Source organism: Oncorhynchus nerka, linkage group LG11 (genome assembly GCF_034236695.1).
Source record: "Oncorhynchus nerka isolate Pitt River linkage group LG11, Oner_Uvic_2.0, whole genome shotgun sequence".
NCBI lineage: Eukaryota > Metazoa > Chordata > Actinopteri > Salmoniformes > Salmonidae > Oncorhynchus > Oncorhynchus nerka.
The window spans coordinates 71,593,976-71,607,920 of record NC_088406.1 but is presented as its reverse complement, the minus strand read 5'-3'; the positions used below and the strand labels follow the sequence as shown (position 1 = coordinate 71,607,920).

General features: G+C 44.2%; 1 protein-coding gene across 3 annotated transcripts in view; it reads left to right on the top strand.

Annotated features, from left to right (window-relative positions):
• LOC115137569 (serine/threonine-protein kinase DCLK2-like) overlaps positions 1-13,945 on the top strand; it is a 90,746-nt gene that overhangs the window by 52,645 nt on the left and 24,156 nt on the right. For all 3 annotated transcript variants that reach the window (XM_065024904.1, XM_065024903.1, XM_065024905.1), the window contains exons 4-10: positions 915-1,022; positions 1,217-1,270; positions 3,249-3,343; positions 5,102-5,183; positions 6,660-6,765; positions 7,466-7,523; positions 8,694-8,813. In XM_065024904.1, coding sequence (XP_064880976.1) covers positions 915-1,022; positions 1,217-1,270; positions 3,249-3,343; positions 5,102-5,183; positions 6,660-6,765; positions 7,466-7,523; positions 8,694-8,813 — 623 coding nt within the window. The remainder of the gene's footprint in view (positions 1-914; positions 1,023-1,216; positions 1,271-3,248; positions 3,344-5,101; positions 5,184-6,659; positions 6,766-7,465; positions 7,524-8,693; positions 8,814-13,945) is intronic.

Here is a 13,945-nt window from a genome sequence, read left to right as displayed (position 1 = left end):
AGGGAATCATTTGTCTCCAATTGGCCACAGCTGGTTGGTACCTCCTCTATGTTCTTGGTGTCATAATAGCGTTTAACACTGTTACACCCCCCAATTAACAGCATCTGACATGAACCCAGACAGTTTAACCACTAGTGTCATTACAGTAACCAGTCATATGCTGCTCCTGAACGCAGCTCGCTCTGTCGTCAACGCTGCTAAAACAACTCTGTATCACAGGTGGTTGGTGGCACCTTAATTGGGGAGGATGGGGCTCGTGGTAACGGCTGAAGCGGGATCAGTGGAATGGTATCAAATACATCAGACACTTGGTTTCCATGTGTTTGATACCATTCCATTCACTCAGTTCCAGCCATTATTATGAGCCGTCCTCCCCTCAGCAGCCTCCACTGTTTTATGTGTCTGTGCAACACCACTAAAACAGTTGAACCACCAACCTCGTTGCCCCGACACCTACTGCTCCAGCAGCGCAGCTCTGTCAGCTGGTGTACGCACCTCTGTGAAACGCTACTAACATAACGGCGTTGGTAGCAGCGCAGCAGGCAGCAAACACAATAGCGTAATTACCACAGCTTGTGCATTTTCATGGAGTTTTGGAGCGCACAGAGCCACAGACGACTGCACATGTGGTGTTCGTTTGGAAAAAGCAAATGCTTAACTGAGTTTTTTTTTTGTGGAAAGCTCTCTGCGTGAATGAAACATTCTTAACTTCTTGAACACTCCGTACTTAATGCTTTCTCAAAGAGAGCCAATTATATTATAGAGCTAGTTCCTAGCTGGAGCTATTTTAAAATAGTTTGACTGGAACACTGAGAACTGTATTGAATTGTGCTAGATAGGAAATGAGGTCGGTGTGTGTGACGGTGTCAGTGTGTGTGTGTGTGGTTTTAACCCTGTGTGTGTTGTCTTCACAGAATGCCGGGTGCTCAAGTCCTCATACTCTGCTCGCTCGCCCACTCCAACGAGGGCTGCTGGGAGCAAGAGCCCTGGACTCTCACGCCGTATCAAGTCCCCGGGCATAGGTATACACATGCATGCACGTACACACAAACGCACACACAGTTCTTGGGTGATGGACTGAGTAACTGATTTTCATCTGACACTAACTAGTGTAATCACCTCAAAAAGAGTTTCAGGATTTTGGCAGGCTACAGGCCTTGAGGCTTTAAGTTGGACATTGAAACCTTGAGCTGTAAAACTGTATTTCTCTCTGCAGTAAGAAGACCAATCCATTACTCCACCAGTAGCCAGTCTCCTGTTAAATCCCCAGGTAAGCCTGTTGACATCCTGCACTGCCCACTCTATTGGCCCATTACCCAACCAAAACAAACCACTCATTTTCATCTAGCTAGCTATCATTACTAGGACCTTGAGTTTTCCCCTGAGCATGAAGCCTAACCAAGAATAACTCCTGGCCTTAATCATCACCACAATATGTTAACAATAATCACTACACGAGTCTTTCTCAGAGAGGGCACCAGTTAAACCCTTTTGAAGTTCCTGACTGCTTGGAGTCTTGGTCAGTGCACCCGTGGCCTAAGGTTGACCTTGTGGCTGACGGGGCCCTGTGAGAGGTCTAGTTAGTCTCTTTCAGTACAGTATATTGTAATGTCAGCCAGACTCCTGCTGTGTAGGGAAGTGCCATCAATTACTCTGAAGGAGCTCTGCTCCACTGTGGACCTCCCTGGCCTGCCACCCTGACCCAACACTATTTAAAGATCTCTGGATATCGCTCTCTCTTTCTCCCTCTCTTTTTCTCTGGTTCTTGCTCTCTCTTTTTCACTCTCTATTTTTCTCTCTCCTCTCTTCCTGGCCCTGGCCCAGAAACTCTCTCTGGCTTCTACAGTATGCATCTAATCTGAGCACAGACTGGTGCAAACCCATGTACTAAATTAGTCTCAGTGCTTTAGTCTTCAGCTGCTTTCACTGAGCCCTTCTAATTGAATTGAATAATCACATCAGTTGTCTGTCTGGCATCACATTCCCTAGTAGGTGCTGTACTGTATTGGTGCTTCTGATTGCTATTCGCAGGTCCAGATTGGTTGTCTCAGGGAACGGGTACAGCGTGTGGCAGTGTACCTGCCAAGAACCTAGAGTGTGTGGCAGATGAGGTCTGGTGCTTACAAGACCATGGTGCTTGCCTACGGAGCTGTGAGGGGAACGGCACCTCAGTACCTCCAGGCTCTGATCAGGCCCTACACCCAAACAAGGGCACTGCGTTCATCCACCTCTGGCCTGCTCGCCTCCCTACCACTGAGGAAGTACACAGTTCCCGCTCAGCCCAGTCAAAACTGTTCGCTGCTCTGGCCCCCCAATGGTGGAACAAACTCCCTCACGACGCCAGGACAGCGGAGTCAATCACCACCTTCCGGAGACACCTGAAACCCCACCTCTTTAAGGAATACCTAGGATAGGATAAAGTAATCCCTCTCACCCCCCCTCCCCCTGAAAAGATTTAGATGCACTACTGTTCCACTGGAGGTCATAAGGTGAATGCACCAATTTGTAAGTCGCTCTGGATAAGAGCGTCTGCTAAATGACTTAAATGTAATGTAAATGTCTTTCACAGAAATACACTACCATTACCAATACAGCCGACTTCTCCAAAGAAAGGCCCTGTTGTTTGAGGAGAGGACTGTTTGTGACACAGGGAGGTCCCTGGAGGTAGGCTGCTTGAGGTACCCTTGAACCCTCAGGGTCATAGCTTTCGTGTGGCCTTAGCTGCAGACAGATTATCCAGGCAGCCTGCGGAGGCACCTGGTGTGACCCTGCGTGTCTGTCTGCTGGAGCCAAACACAACCTGCTTCCCCCACAGGGGACCGGACAGGAAGTTGGACAGTCACACACAGTTCTAGACACGAAACGCCACACTACACCTGATGAAAATCTAGCACTCGGCGATCTGGAGATATGTTAGTACAGAGCTTTGTCAACTCAGTGAAAGTAAACCCATTCAAAGTGAACTTTGTTGTGTCACAAATGGATTTCCTGCCCTATCGTATATCACTTCCTGTGATAGAGGCATTTCCTTTAGTGTTCAAAGAAATTAAGAAAAATAGAATACACAATGTAATAACAGTTATACACTTTTAAACAGCCACATCTCTCCAGAGGAAAAAGGACTTCCTCTCTCGTTTGCCCTTCCCCACATCAGCACATCCTGTTGGGCCAGCCCTAGCCCTATCATTGTCTTACTATGGCTTCCTCCCTCTCTCCTTCCCTCTTTTCTCTCTCTCTCTCCTCTCCAGTCAATGGTGTCCCCAGCAGTACGATCTCCACCCCCAAGTCCACCAAATCCAACAGCTCCTCCCCCACCAGCCCCCGCAGTATACACAGCTTCAAGGTAAGTCTCACACACACACACACACACACACACACACCGTGTCTCACACACACACACCACCTATAATCTCCAGATAATTATATTGTACTGTATGTACCTGTATAGGAAGAGTGATATGCTATAAATAACCATATAGTAGCAAATTATTTAACCTCAAGTGCATTAGATCAGGAATAGTGGTTGGCCAGAACACTTGAATCTGTTGACAGTGGGGACAACAGCACTTAAACGTTCTCTAGATGATTATTACAGTTTGGCAACACCTACATCGTGTTTACTTGGCAAGTCCATAACGTTTGATAGAACTTAGTTACTCTGAAAGACATCACAAAGTAACAAATTGAAAAGAAAGATTGATGATGTAATCCACCCAGTTCAAAGGTGTTCACCTTGAGATTGTACTAAATAATGCATACATTTTTCTAGTCCAGGTAACTGAAATAAGGCTTATGGTTCGTGTACTTCTAGAAGTGTTGAAAGAGCTTCTCTTCCATAATTGAAAAGATTACTGAGATGACTTGGCGGATTCTGTCGCATGTGAAAGCTAAGAATGCTTGAAAAAGGAGTCTTATAATAACTCATATAACCTATTCAAACAGTCATCACAGCTCTCTCTTTTGGAAAAAGCCTCTCGTCAAATTATTCATTATTTTCAACAACGGTCATCATTTCGATCCATTAAAGTTTGTGTTTCCTCTTTCTCTGCCTGATAAATGACAGTAAGGGAGGCCTATCCATTAAGATAGTTCTTAACACCCTGTACTGTTCTGAAGGGCAGAACACTTATTTTACGCCAAATGCATAATTAACACAGTGATATACATACCTGCTCACTTTCTTTTGAGTTTGGGTAGGCACGCAACGTCCACAGAATGGAGAACTGTAAGAGCAATTCAGAAGAGACGTGTTTTTGTAGAATCGTCTTCTATCTTTCCATTGAGCTACCTATCTAATAATGGATTATAAAGGCGAATATCAAACATTTTCTTACCAAACTATACTGAACAAAAATATACATCCAACATGCGACAATTTCAAAGATTTTACTGAGTTACAGTTCATATAAGGAAATCAGTCAATTGAAATACATTCAAAAGGCCTGCACAAGTACAGTGAAATGCTTAACTTGCTAGCCCTTCCCAATGCAGTATTCAATATCAAAATAGTAGAACAAAAAAACCCACAAGAAATGAGGGAAAAAAACAAACAGAAGAATGTAAGCCATATCATATAAAGGGTAAGTACCAAACTATACAATTTAATTGCGGGGTTGTTTTGTATTAGTTTCCTGTCAGAACTCTGAAGCACTATTAGACACTACGGGGATCCATGAGCAAGTTATCCTGACACACTCTGTCATGGCACTATATTGGATTTCAAATGCATGCTACTTAAAGCAAAACCATTAGTTAATGTCCCTAGATCCCAGGGCTTCGTTCTGGATCGATGTTATGAAGCGGACCTGTCCTGTTGTAATTACTCTGGAGATGTAACTGGCTAATTCGATCGCCCTGCTAGTATTGATGTCAAAACAAAGCATTGGATTGGGAGTTGCGTAACCAACAGTTGTGCCCAGCCAACCTTGACCTCTAATCCATTGTGTGTGCCATTTTGTATATTTATAGTTGCCATGGTGATGCGTGTGTCTTGGTTTTGACTTGAGTGGTGGCTGAAAGGGGAAGGATGCTGACCTCTGTTTATTTTTCTCTCCTTCCCTCCTCTCTTCATCTCTTACTTTCTTTCTCTCCCCCTTTCCAGATTCCGCCACATCACACGTCTGCCACCAATGTGAACGGGTCTCCACACAGTCTGGAGTTGGCCTATAACATGAGTCCTGAGGGTAGGTGTCCCCTTCTCTGACATTTTCTTCAGTTTTCTCTCCTCCTCCTCCTTGCCTCGCCACTCCACTCCTGTCCTCATCCCTCCCTTCTCCTCTCAACCTCTCCCTTCTCCTCCCCTCTCCTCCATTTTCCTCTTCTGTTCTCCTCTCCTCCTTTCTCCTCCCCTCCCTACACTTCTTCCACTCCCCTGTCAACGCCTCCCTTCTCTTCTTCTGTTCTCCTCTTCTCCTCTCCTCCTCTCTCTCCTCCTCTCCTCTCTTTACCCTGTGTCATCCTGTCTCTGTGCCAACTCTCACAGCTCCTGCCTGCACTCACTCAACCCCAAACACGTGGCCCAATGCATCCCCAATCCCCCCCTAGGGCCTCAATGCAGGTTTTGTTATATTAGAATTGCTTACTCAGCGACACGTGCCGCATCACAGCAGCACTCACAACAGAGGGACAGAGAAGTGTGATGCGGAGAACAAGTGAAAAGATCTGTGTGCTTCTGCGTGAGACAGCCAGGCGGTATCAACACGTCCTTGGGCTGTGTATCTGCATAATATTGTTGTTTCCTCTTTAGGAGAGGCCAGACATTAGTTCTAGGGAAGGAGCTAGGCTGCCTGGGTTAATGGGCAATTAATGACTTTATACTTTGATTAGATTAAAACGTGATTAAAACGAGATCATATTCATTTCAAAACGAGATCATATTCATTTCAAAACGAGATCATATTCATTTCAAAACGAGATCATATTCATTTCAAAACGAGATCATATTCATTTCAAAACGAGATCATATTCATTTCAAAACGAGATCATATTCATTTCACTGCAATGCAAGTTTTACCAGAGTAAGTACTTGTAGGTATTGTACGTCATTCTACACTGTGTCTAAAACATTATGAACACCTGCTCTTTCCATGACAGACTGACCAGGTGAATCCAGGTGAATGTATGATCCCTTATTGATGTCACTTGTTAAATCCACTTCAATCAGTGTAGATGAAGGGGAGGAGCCAGGTTAAATAAGGATTTTTAAGCCTTGAGACAATTGAGACATGGATTGTGTATGTGTGCCATTCAGTGAGTGAATGGGCAAGACAAAATATTTAAGTGCCTTTGAACGGGGTATGATAGTAGGTGCCAGGTGCACCAGTTTGTTTCAAGAACTGCAACGCTGCTGGGTTGACGCTCAACAGTTTCCTGTCTGTATCAGAATGGTCCAACACCCAAAAGACATCCAACCAACTTGACACAACTGTGGGAAGCATTGGAGTCAACATCGGCCAGCATTCCCGTTGAACTCTTTGGACACCTTGTAGAGTCCTTGCCCCGACTAATTGAGGCTGTTCTGAGGGCAAAAGGTGGGGGTGCAACTCAAATATTAGGAAGGTGTTCTTAATGTTTTGTTCAGTCTGTATATATGTGGGCCACAGGAAGTAACTGAAAGAGCATTCTGATGTGCCCCATTGTAACGCGTCTCTCCTCATCAGTTAACGGCAACAGCTGTAGCTCTATCACAACCGTCCTGGATAAGTACAAGGTCGGCAAGGTCATAGGAGACGGAAACTTTGCCGTGGTGAAAGACTGTGTAGAACGGTATGTACATTCAGAATATTACATTTCTTTACATCTCATTGATGGATTTTCATATTTGTAATGAATGTTCACTAGGCTGTTGGACTTAAAAAGCCCTATTTATAAATGACCACGTTGATCAGTAGCTTTCAATGTGACTTAATAAGCACCACTTCACATGTCATAACTGCTTCTAAGGCTTAATGACAGCAGGCATTTATAGAATTGAAGTAAGCATTTACTGTTTGTGTATGTGCGTGTGTCTGGGGTTCAGCCCATGAAATCCACTTCATTACCGTTTCCCTTCTGACTCAGCAGTTTGTCTGTAATATACAGAGAGAAGACTGCTTCCTCTAATCAGAAGGGCTTTATGCTCCAATACACCGTCACGCACTGTCTGATGTGTCAGCCTATGACTGTGTATGGGGATGCAACACTGTTCAGTCTACTGTTGGGTAGAACTTAGAATCTTAGATTGTGATGAAACACACAAAAAAAGTGCCTTTCAAACTTGTTAAAAAATGTTATGGTTTGGCAGATGGTTGCACATGATTTGGGTTGGTTTGAAGGATTGACAGTAAATACAATATACCATGATTTGGGTTGGTTTGAAGGATTGACAGTAAATACAATATACCATGCTTTGGGTTGGTTTGAAGGATTGACAGTAAATACAATATACCATGATTTGAAGGACTAGTGTTGCTGTATGTCTTTATAGGTCCACTGGGAAGGAGTATGCACTGAAGATCATTGACAAGGCCAAGTGCAGTGGAAAGGTAAGAGAGCAAGAGAGAGAGAATATGTTGTTGACACTGTATTTCTTTGACTGTGTCACCCAATAGCAGCTGAGCTCAGCAACCCAGGTTGTAACGTGGTGAATTAATGTAAGTGTTGCTGACGGAGTCCTAGTACCATGTATCAACAGAGACTGTTCTCTCAGACAGTGTTTCTGACAGTCCCAGTACCATGTATCAACAGAGAGACTGTTCTCTCAGACAGTGTTTCTGACAGTCCCAGTACCATGTATCAACAGAGAGACTGTTCTCTCAGACAGTGTTTCTGACAGTCCCAGTACCATGTATCAACAGAGAGACTGTTCTCTCAGACAGTGTTTCTGACAGTCCCAGTACCATGTATCAACAGAGAGACTGTTCTCTCAGACAGTGTTGCTGACAGTCCCAGTACCATGTATCAACAGAGACTGTTCTCTCAGACAGTGTTGCTGACAGTCCCAGTACCATGTATCAACAGAGAGACTGTTCTCTCAGACAGTGTTTCTGACAGTCCCAGTACCATGTATCAACAGAGACTGTTCTCTCAGACAGTGGTGCTGACAGTCCCAGTACCATGTATCAACAGAGAGACTGTTCTCTCAGACAGTGTTGCTGACAGTCCCAGTACCATGTATCAACAGAGACTGTTCTCTCAGACAGTGTTGCTGACAGTCCCAGTACCATGTATCAACAGAGAGACTGTTCTCTCAGACAGTGTTGCTGACAGTCCCAGTACCATGTATCAACAGAGAGACTGTTCTCTCAGACAGTGTTGCTGACAGTCCCAGTACCATGTATCAACAGAGAGACTGTTCTCTCAGACAAGAGGACACTCTAAATAAATAACTATTGATTGCTCTGGTCTCTTAACTATCTAATGAAGGTTTAGCCTCTCAGCTCAAAGTGATGTATATCATGTATCTGTCAGAGCAGCTGACATTAGAGAAAACATGAATAAAACATGATAAATCTCTAATCTGATTCCATATTAACAGGATCAAAGACCAACCCAATGAACTAATACATGTCTGTCTGCCTGGGGGTTAATAATGCAGGGTTGAATACCTAACCACTGTCCACTCTCTGTGTGTGTGTGTGTGTGTGTGTGTGTGTGTGTGTGTGTGTGTGTGTGTGTGTGTGTGTGTGTGTGTGTGTGTGTGTGTGTGTGTGCAGGAGCACCTGATAGAGAATGAGGTGGCAGTGCTGAGGAGAGTCAAACATCCCAACATTATCCAGCTGATAGATGAAGTGGACACACCCACTGAACTCTACCTGGTCATGGAGCTGGTCAAGGTACGTTCAACCACTACAGACCTCTACAGTATCTATTTAACCACTACTGACCTCTACAGTATCTAGTCAACCACTACAGTATCTAGTCAACCACTACTGACCTCTACAGTATCTAGTCAACCACTACTGACCACTGCAGTATGTAGTCAACCACTACTGACCTCTACAGTATCTAGTCAACCACTACTGACCTCTACAGTATCTAGTCAACCACTACTGACCTCTACAGTATCTAGTCAACCACTACTGACCTCTTCAGTATCTAGTCAACCACTACTGACCTCTACAGTATCTAGTCAACCACTACTGACCTCTACAGTATCTAGTCAACCACCAATGACTGACTAGTCAACCACTGACCTCTGCAGTATCTAGTCAACCACTACTGACCTCTACAGTATCTAGTCAACCACTACTGACCACTACAGTATCTAGTCAACCACCAATGACCTCTACAGTATCTAGTCAACCACTACTGACCTCTACAGTATCTAGTCAACCACTACTGACCTCTGCAGTATCTAGTCAACCACTACTGACCTCTGCAGTATCTAGTCAACCACCAATGACCTCTACAGTATCTAGTCAACCACTACTGACCTCTACAGTATCTAGTCAACCACTACTGACCACTGCAGTATCTAGTCAACCACCAATGACCTCTATCTAGTAACCACTAGTCAACCACTACTGACCTCTACAGTATCTAGTCAACCACTACTGACCTCTACTACCTAGTCAACCACTCTAGTCAACCACTACTGACCTCTGCAGTATCTAGTCAACCACTACTGACCTCTACAGTATCTAGTCAACCACTACTGACCTCTACAGTATCTAGTCAACCACTACTGACCTCTACAGTATCTAGTCAACCACTACTGACCTCTGCAGTATCTAGTCAACCACTACTGACTCTACAGTATCTAGTTATACTATCTAGTCAACCACTACTGACCTCTACTATCTAGTCAACCACTCTGACCACTACAGTATCAAACCACTACTGACCTCTACAGTATCTAGTCAACCACTACTGACCTCTACAGTATCTAGTCAACCACTACTGACCTCTACAGTATCTAGTCAACCACTAACCACTACAGTATCTAGTCAACCACTACTGACCTCTGCAGTATCTAGTCAACCACTACTGACCTCTACAGTATCTAGTCAACCACTACTGACCACTACAGTATCTAGTCAACCACCAATGACCTCTACAGTATCTAGTCAACCACTACTGACCTCTACAGTATCTAGTCAACCACTACTGACCTCTACAGTATCAAACCACTACTGACCTCTACAGTATCTAGTCAACCACTACTGACCTCTACAGTATCTAGTCAACCACTACTGACCTCTACAGTATCTAGTCAACCACTACTGACCACCAATCTACAGTATCTAGTCAACCACTACTGACCTCTACAGTATCTAGTCAACCACTACTGACCTCTGCATCTAGTCAACCACCAATGACCTAGTCAAACCACTACTGACCTCTACAGTACCTAGTCAACCACTACTGACCACTACAGTATCTAGTCAACCACCAATGACCTACAGTATCTAGTAAACCACTACTGACCTCTACAGTATCTAGTCAACCACTACTGACCTCTACAGTATCAACCACTACAGTAGTCAACCACTACTGACCTCTGCAGTATCTAGTCAACCACTACTGACCTCTACAGTATCTAGTCAACCACTACTGACCTCTGCAGTATCTAGTCAACCACTACTGACCTCTACAGTATCTAGTCAACCACTACTGACCTCTGCAGTATCTCAACCACTACTGATCAGTATCTAGTCAACCACTACTGACCTCTACAGTATCTAGTCAACCACTACTGACCTCTACAGTATCTAGTCAACCACTACTGACCTCTGCAGTATCTAGTCAACCACTACTGACCTCTGCAGTATCTAGTCAACCACTACTGACCTCTACAGTATCTAGTCAACCACTACTGACCTCTACAGTATCTAGTCAACCACTACTGACCTCTACAGTATCTAGTCAACCACTACTGACCTCTGCAGTATCTAGTCAACCACTACTGACCTCTGCAGTATCTAGTCAACCACTACTGACCTCTGCAGTATCTAGTCAACCACTACTGACCTCTACAGTATCTAGTCAACCACTACTGACCTCTACAGTATCTAGTCAACCACTACTGACCTCTACAGTATCTAGTCAACCACTACTGACCTCTGCAGTATCTAGTCAACCACTACTGACCTCTGCAGTATCTAGTCAACCACTACTGACCTCTACAGTATCTAGTCAACCACTACTGACCTCTACAGTATCTAGTCAACCACTACTGACCTCTACAGTATCTAGTCAACCACTACTGACCTCTACAGTATCTAGTCAACCACTACTGACCTCTACAGTATCTAGTCAACCACTACTGACCTCTACAGTATCTAGTCAACCACTACTGACCTCTACAGTATCTAGTCAACCACTACTGACCTCAGTATCTAGTCAACCACTACTGACCTCTGCAGTATCTAGTCAACCACTACTGACCTCTACAGTATGACTAGTCAACCACTACTGACCTCTACAGTATCTAGTCAACCACTACTGACCACTACAGTATCTAGTCAACCACTACTGACCTCTGCAGTATCTAGTCAGTCAACCACTACTGACCTCTGCAGTATCTAGTCAACCACTACTAGTGACCACTACAGTATCTAGTCAACCACTACTGACCTCTACAGTATCTAGTCAACCACTACTGACCTCTACAGTATCTAGTCAACCACTACTGACCTCTGCAGTATCTAGTCAACCACTACTGACCTCTACAGTATCTAGTCAACCACTACTGACCACTACAGTATCTAGTCAACCACCAATGACCTCTACAGTATCTAGTCAACCACCAATGACCTCTACAGTATCTAGTCAACCACTACTGACCACTACAGTATCTAGTCAACCACTACTGACCACTACAGTATCTAATCAACCACTACTGACCTCTACAGTATCTAGTCAACCACTACTGACCACTACAGTATCTAGTCAACCACCAATGACCTCTACAGTATCTAGTCAACCACTACTGACCTCTACAGTACCTAGTCAACCACTACAGTATCTAGTCAACCACTACTGACCTCTGCAGTATCTAGTCAACCACTACTGACCTCTACAGTATCTAGTCAACCACTACTGACCTCTGCAGTATCTAGTCAACCACTACTGATCTCTACAGTATCTAGTTAACCACTACAGTATCTAGTCAACCACTACTGACCTCTGCAGTATCTAGTCAACCACTACTGACCTCTACAGTATCTAGTCAACCACTACTGACCACTACAGTATCTAGTCAACCACCAATGACCTCTACAGTATCTAGTCAACCACCAATGACCTCTACAGTATCTAGTCAACCACTGACCTCTGCAGTATCTAGTCAACCACTACTGACCTCTACAGTATCTAGTCAACCACTACTGACCTCTAGTATCTAGTATGACTAGTCAACCACTACTGACCTCTGCAGTATCTAGTCAACCACTACTGACCTCTACAGTATCTAGTCAACCACTACTGACCACTACAGTATCTAGTCAACCACCAATGACCTCTACAGTATCTAGTCAACCACTACTGACCTCTACAGTATCTAGTCAACCACTACTGACCTCTGCAGTATCTAGTCAACCACTACTGACCTCTACAGTATCTAGTCAATCACCAATGACCTCTACAGTATCTAGTCAACCACTACTGACCTCTACAGTATCTAGTCAACCACTACACCACTACAGTATCTAGTCAACCACCAATGACCTCTACAGTATCTAGTACACCTCTACAGTATCTAGTCAACCACTACTGACCTCTACAGTATCTAGTCAACCACTACTGACCTCTACAGTATCTAGTCAACCACTACTGACCTCTACAGTACAGTATCTAGTCAACCACTACTGACCTCTACAGTATCTAGTCAACCACTACTGACCTCTACAGTATCTAGTCAACCACTACTGACCTCTGCAGTATCTAGTCAACCACTACAGTATCTAGTCACCTCTATCTAGTCAACCACTCTGACCTCTGTATCAGTCACCACTACTGACTGACTAGTCAACCACTCTGACAGTATCTAGTCAACCACTGACTGACCAACCACTACTCTCTACAGTATCTAGTCAACCACTACTGACCTCTACAGTATCTAGTCAACCACTACTGACCTCTACAGTATCTAGTCAACCACCACAGTGACCACTCTACAGTATCTAGTCAACCACTACTGACCTCTACAGTATCTAGTCAACCACCAATGACCTCTAGTCAACCACTACTGACCTCTACAGTATCTAGTCAACCACTAATGACCTCTGAGTATCTAGTCAACCACTACTGACAGTATCTAGTCAACCACTACTGACCTCTACAGTATCTAGTCAACCACTACTGACCTCTACAGTATCTAGTCAACCACCAATGACCTCTACAGTATCTAGTCAACCACTACTGACCTCTACAGTATCTAGTCAACCACTACTGACCTCTACAGTATCTAGTCAACCACTACTGACCTCTACAGTATCTAGTCAACCACCAATGACCTCTACAGTATCTAGTCAACCACTACTGACCTCTACAGTATCTAGTCAACCACTACTGACCACTACAGTATCTAGTCAACCACTACTGACCTCTGCAGTATCTAGTCAACCACTACTGACCTCTACAGTATCTAGTCAACCACTACTGACCACTACAGTATCTAGTCAACCACCAATGACCTCTACAGTATCTAGTCAACCACTACTGACCTCTACAGTACCTAGTCAACCACTACAGTATCTAGTCAACCACTACTGACCTCTGCAGTATCTAGTCAACCACTACTGACCTCTAATCTAGTCAACCACTACTGACCTCTGCAGTATCTAGTCAACCACTGACCTCTACAGTATCTAGTCAACCACTACTGACCTCTACAGTATCTAGTCAACCTGACCTCTACAGTATCTAGTCAACCACTACTGACCACTACAGTATCTAGTCAACCACTATGACCTCTACAGTATCTAGTCAACCACTACTGACCTCTACAGTATCTAGTCAACCA